The sequence below is a fragment of the Delphinus delphis genome, chromosome 6 (assembly GCF_949987515.2).
Source record: "Delphinus delphis chromosome 6, mDelDel1.2, whole genome shotgun sequence".
NCBI classification, from domain to species: domain Eukaryota; kingdom Metazoa; phylum Chordata; class Mammalia; order Artiodactyla; family Delphinidae; genus Delphinus; species Delphinus delphis.
The window spans coordinates 72,290,216-72,296,215 of NC_082688.1; the positions used below are offsets into that span (position 1 = coordinate 72,290,216).

The 6,000-nt window shown below is 40.2% G+C and overlaps 1 protein-coding gene across 1 annotated transcript in view; it reads right to left on the reverse strand.

Annotated features, from left to right (window-relative positions):
* ELAVL2 (ELAV like RNA binding protein 2) overlaps positions 1-4,370 on the reverse strand; it is a 139,984-nt gene extending 135,614 nt beyond the window's left edge. Inside the window, exon 1 of the mRNA XM_060014850.1 lies at positions 4,314-4,370. Within this exon, the coding sequence (XP_059870833.1) occupies positions 4,314-4,328 (15 nt within the window). The 5' untranslated portion in view covers positions 4,329-4,370. The remainder of the gene's footprint in view (positions 1-4,313) is intronic.
* Between the last annotated feature and the right edge of the window lie 1,630 nt (positions 4,371-6,000).

The following is a 6,000-nucleotide window of genomic DNA, read 5'->3' on the forward strand; positions in this document are numbered from 1 at the left end:
ATGGAGTCCCGTTTCAAGGTAAGTTGTGCGGGGAGGTACACGCTTAACACTGGTGGCGAAGGGAAATGCAAGAAGCAAAAAGAGATGGGGAGAGAGCAACGTGGGAGGGTTGGAACAGTACTATCAGAGTTTTTGCGATATGGCACGATCTCCTTTCCTCTTAAATCTTTCTGCTTTGGAAAGACTCATTTCCTTTGCCATCACTGCCTCATCTATGGCACTTTTCTTTATAACATTAAACTCTGTCCCCTATGTATGAGTCACTGAGAGCTCCCTCTCTTTGAACTGAGTGAAAGGGATGAATGTACATCCATTACTTGCACGCATGCCTTTTTCGATTTGTGTTCCAGTATTCTATATTAGATATTAGGTAATTTAATGTCTTTCTCTATTTTAATATATGCATATTGCTGCTCTCTTGTTTGTTTGGGTTTTTTTAAGCGTCTTTTAGGATAAGAATGAAGTCAGAAATGCTTTCAAATAAAGCTGCACGGTTTGAATTACCTTTCACTTCATGTCAGAGTAGAAAAGTGCAGGATAAACATCCTGTCCAGGGGAAGAGGTGCTGAGTTGAGCTAAGGTCCTTCACTTTGGGGTGTATGATGACACTCAAAAAGAGCAGCTGTATATAAAATTAGAACAAGCCACTCCTCTGCATTTGGTGGCAGTACAGTTCTTGGGCCACACATGTATCGCTGACAGTAAAGATAGTCAAGCCTTTATCTGGACTCTTACTCTGAGGATTTAGAAAGTTTAACCAGAAGACCAAGTGCTGTCAATCCTTCTGTTTTATAGATGAAGGCTACTTTATTAAACCCCATATTTTAATAACATTCAGGAGGATGAAATATAGCTTTATTCATGGTATTTATTTCTTCCTCCAAGTGAAACTGTAGTTCTCAGGATCGACTTGATGTATAAGTAGAGACAATATTCACTTGACCTAGGTTCTTTTCCAGCTTGGATTTCTTCTTTTAATCTTGAAAGGTAACACCAGCTTCCTACACAGTACTTACAATTCTTGCACAGTGTAACATCTTTCTGGAAGCTCATTCCTTTCCAAAAGAAATTCCTTTACTTGTTTATTTATTACTAGCCTCTATCTTTGAAAATGCCAGAAAGAGGAGGCACAGGTAAGAGTTAGAGATTGCAGGGGGGTGGAATGGGAATGCAGGGAAAATGGACAGATAGTCACAAAGCAAAATGACTAGAAAGTCAGGGTTGAAGTAAATCATAGTTCCTTGAAAGTGTCTTTGAGTGTTGATAGGTGCTTAATGGCAAAGAACAGAAGACCTGTTTATCTCCCATATAGCCCGTACAAAATGTCCGAGTTCTATACTTTGGATAACAATAACTGGGACTTGGGAAAGGAGGCCTGAATCTATATAACTGACATTTATAATTATCATGCCTTAATCCCCACCCCTACTTTTTATATAACAACAGGCCTGGAGTCCTAATTTCAACATAAAACTGTTCTCTAGACCTGGGTGGAACTCAGGGGCAGAAGAAAGAAAAGCTGTTTGAAGAAAGGGAGTCAAGGGGCTGAGGGAACAACAAATAAAGGGAAAAAACAGAAAACCTCCACCTCATCCACAATAAAGTAATCACTGTATGAATAAACAGTTGGAACATTGGGTTCGCTGTCATTCTCCTTCAACCCCTCCCTTCACCCCTAGATCAGTACAAAGAGTAAGGTAATAAATACAATTTGGGTAAAAGTGTAATACTGTTTAGTCAGAATTACCAATGAAGTGAATTGTCTTTTATCCTTGTTAGTATGCTCTTAATATTGAATTAGTTGCATTTGTTCACGTAATATTCTCAACAATTTGAAGAAAATCTTTACCATTAACTTACAATTACATAAGTTCCATCTAATTATGTGGAAACTAATACTTTGTTTTATTTTTTGATGTTTGTATCCACAAGAAAGATTTTGTGGATTACAGTAGTATATTTTTGCAAGGATTGGGGGAGGGTGGGTATGGAAAGCTGGGTGTGGTGTGGAGTGATGAAAATCCAGCCTGTGTGTTATGTAGTTAAAGAAATTACCTGAAAAATGGCAAACTTGTCCATTCAAATGCCAAATGCTAAATTTTATGGCTTCAGTATGTACGCTTTTTTCAGTTTTTTCAGAGGAGCAAATATTTTTCAGAATGTTTTCATTTTCAACAAGTTGTTTTTTCTATGTAGATAAAGTGGAGTTAAATTATTTAAGAAATTGAAAACGTCTTAAAATACTAGTTTACTTCCTCAAACAGATGTTTTTACATTTAAAAACTTTTAAATGGATAAATATAGTATAAGTAACACGTACTTTTCCAACTTTTAAAAATAAAAACTGAATACAATCACTTTAACACAAATGATACCTGGATATATATTTCACTTTGAAATTCATGCTGTTACAGCCTGAAATATTAACATACTCTATCTTGCAATTAATAAAGACTATGTGTAAACATCACACTCCACATTAAGCAATTGTAATCAATCCCTCTTCATTCATAGCTAGGTAAAGAATTATCCACAGCATCTGATCTTGTATTAGAAAAGCATTTGAATTATGATTGTCTTGTTAGCTCTGATATATCTTCAAAGTACTTGATATTAAACCACAACAGAGAAGGGAGAGATATAGGGAGTCACCGAGAGCTTGGAGAAAAAGTTCGACGTGGAGAAAGCTGCAAAAAGAATAGTTCTCAAAGCAGAAAAAGTAATGAATTCAATTGATTATTTTACTAAAATATCTTTATAAAGGAACAGTCATTCATAGGAATACTCGTAAGCTATTGCGGGCAATGTCTTTTATGATAAATAACCCCCCTACACTAGTTCTGGGGAGGAAGAGAGGATACTTTTAGGGTTTTATGATAAAGGTGGCTGTAAAGTACAATTGTAACTTTTTTAAAGTAAAGAAAGCAGTTAAGCTATTTAAATGAGTTTACAATGTTTGGCTTAGGGTGATAGTTCCAAACATTATACCCTCTCAGATGTATAAAAATATTATTCTGTGTTAATTTGTTGGGCTGTTTGGGATGATGGAGGGGGGTGTTTGCTGTTCATAATGTTAGAAGTGTGACAGTTTACTGCCTGAGTGAGAAATAGAGCTATTATATAGCTTGATGATTACTATTTTATTTAGTCTTCTTAAAGAAGTACGTCAACTTTACTTCCACAGTTTAGAAAACAGAAAGAAAAAATGTCGAGAAAATTGATACCAATGTGAGTTTAGAACATGAAACCGGGCTAAAGAAAGAGGCATGAGTTAGCACCATGGACAGAGACAAGCCGAGCCTGAATAAAGGTTTGCAAAGCTTGTTGGAGTTTTCTGTCCCTCCCAGTGAGACACAGAAACTACAGTTCTTGGGAACATTTCATTTCTACAGACTATAGGGCTGTCCTACTCCATAGAAACACGTTTATTTTGAATTAGGCTGGCTTTTGCTAGGACTCGGCCATAGTGACAAACCGCCAGGAAGGTTAGCGCCCCGAACTCGCTGCGCACCCTCCACTGTCCTCTTCCCAGACACTTCTTCCCCTAGTGAGCCTGTCATTCATCAAAGAGGTCATACAAAATAAATGCAAATCCAGGTAGTCATCGAAAAGTCAGCTAAACCTACTCCAGATTTGTTAATCCTCGAAATTCCCAGAGGGAATCGCAACAAAAACGCCTACACGCTCGACCTTCTCTCCCCTCCCCCCGTTCTTCCCCCGGCTCCCTCCATCTCCTGGCAAAGGGGCAAAGCCTTTTATCCGAAGGTGAGTGACCTCCGAGACTATTTCGCAAAGAACCCTTTATATTGCAAACACTTTCCATTAGGAACAGTGCCAGAGACGGCAGTGAGCAGGACCACAAACATCCTTTACTTTCTCTTTACATCATGCCTTTAAACTCCTGTTCAAGGGAAAAGGCTGTAAAAGGAGCAGACTCAGCGAGAATTTACCCTAAATTCCGAGGTTACTGTTTACACTTAAAGACACGTGAATTGTACAGGTTTTTTAAAAAATTAAACGTAATGTGTCGCGGTAAATTAAGACCAGCCTGTATTGTTCTTCCCCCCCGCCCCCTACCACGACCGCCTTTCCCCCTCCTCTCAGCAAAATGTGTATGAGGTGCATTCTCCTTTAGAAGATTTGCCTGCGGATATTCAGGCTGAAATCTGTTGCACGTGCCCCGGAGTGTCTCGGAAAATTTATTTGCAGCTTCGGATCAACGATCATTTATGTTAAACGCTCCTGCAAATGCCCTCAGCTTTCTTCCCCTCCTCTCTTTTACTCAGGACCAACTTTTAGCAAGGTAAACTCACGTCTTTCCTGAGCATGCAAAGGATGATCTAGGCGACGAGGGAGGGTGAGGTAAGAAAAAACTTGGAGGTGAGAAAGGGCAAGTCGGAGCTTTGTGTCCGTTTCTTCCAGGGATGATAACAGCCTTCTCTAAGCTTCCTCCTGGAGCCGATACATCTCATGCAAAATTAATACAAGTAATTAAAAATAGCAGATTCCAAAGTTAAAGGAAACCATCTGTCTCAGCTGGTGGCAATCAGTCTTTTCGCCGGCCCCTTTACCGGGACCTGGGAAGAAACGGTTTTTCTGCTTCCGATGCTCGGAGGCTCTTTCTTATATTGAAGATTTATGTTTCCACTTGTGTGCGATGCACGTCTAATTTGAAATAATAAAGCCGGGCTGAGCAACCAGTCAATCAGAGCTATCAACGGCGCTCGGCACGCAGCCCTGCCCCCAGCTTCCTCGGATCTCTAACCCTCTTTCCCTCCTCCCCTCTATCTCGCTCTCCTTGCTCTCCCCCTCCTATTTCCTCTCTCCTCTGCCCTCTCACACACTCACACTTTTCCCCCACGTGTGTTCAGATCAAACCCTTGCCCCATAGAGCAAGTGACCGTACCAGGGCCCGGGGACAAAGGCAGAGTTTGTAGCAGAAGAAGACTGAGGCCCGGGGAGACAGCGGCTAGAGAAACAGCTGTCTTATCAGCCCGCTGCAGAGATGGAGATGGCTCGAGAGGTCCTCAACAGATAATCACTTGAATACGTTTGCAATGCGCCAAACTTCACGCTTGATAAGGCCAACCCAATGTAGAGAGCAGCCCAGATCCTGCTCCATTCTGTTTTATCTGGGCTGTAAATTAAGAAATTGAAATTCAGGTGGCAGAGGCAGCAGTCGGCTGACAGACCGCTAAAGTAAACTGTCATTAAAATGCTTTCGGCAGGCAGAGAGGGGGCGCCTGGAATGGGATATATTTTTTAATGGGGGGAGGGGAGCGGTGAGAGAAAAAGTCCACCGGTTTTAAAAATTATTTGGGGAGAGGAAGCTGTGAGGAAAAGTTGCAGAGGGACACATCATCTTGGTCATGATTCCTAGTCATAACTACGATGTAGAAACAATTTGAAAAGAATAAAGTTGTGTGAAGTTTGGTGTAATAGAGATTAAGGGACAATTTAAACCAATCTGATGAAAAACTGAATTGTGTCTTTATCAGAGCATAGGGCAGAGGAAGCTCTCTGACTACAGTATTAGAAACAGATTCCAAATGGGCTCTAAAGTTTTCCTTTTGTTGTAAGAAAAGTAGATCAATCAGATGCAGAGGAGTTACCATAAACTGAGGTAAACCTGACCTTTTTGTTGAAGTGATGGGGCCACAGGAGAGATTCCAGGATGGTTTTTAGAATAGCCGAAGAAGTTGTCAACCACAGAAACGAATCTGCTTTAGCTACTTACAAGAATAAGAGTTATATTTCATCCCCTCTGCCTTTACCTAGATAATTACTATGGGGTATTTCAGGAAACTCAAGAAATTCCACATGTGTATTTTGACATCACTTGATTCTTTCAGCACACTTTATATCTACACTCTTCTGTCTGCTTTTATGGGTATGGAGCATGAAGTTCTATGCATTATTTGAATAAATGTTTCACAAAAAGTTTAAGATGTAAAATGACCAGAATATAGCCAGTGACCCTGTTGCCTTGATTCACTGATG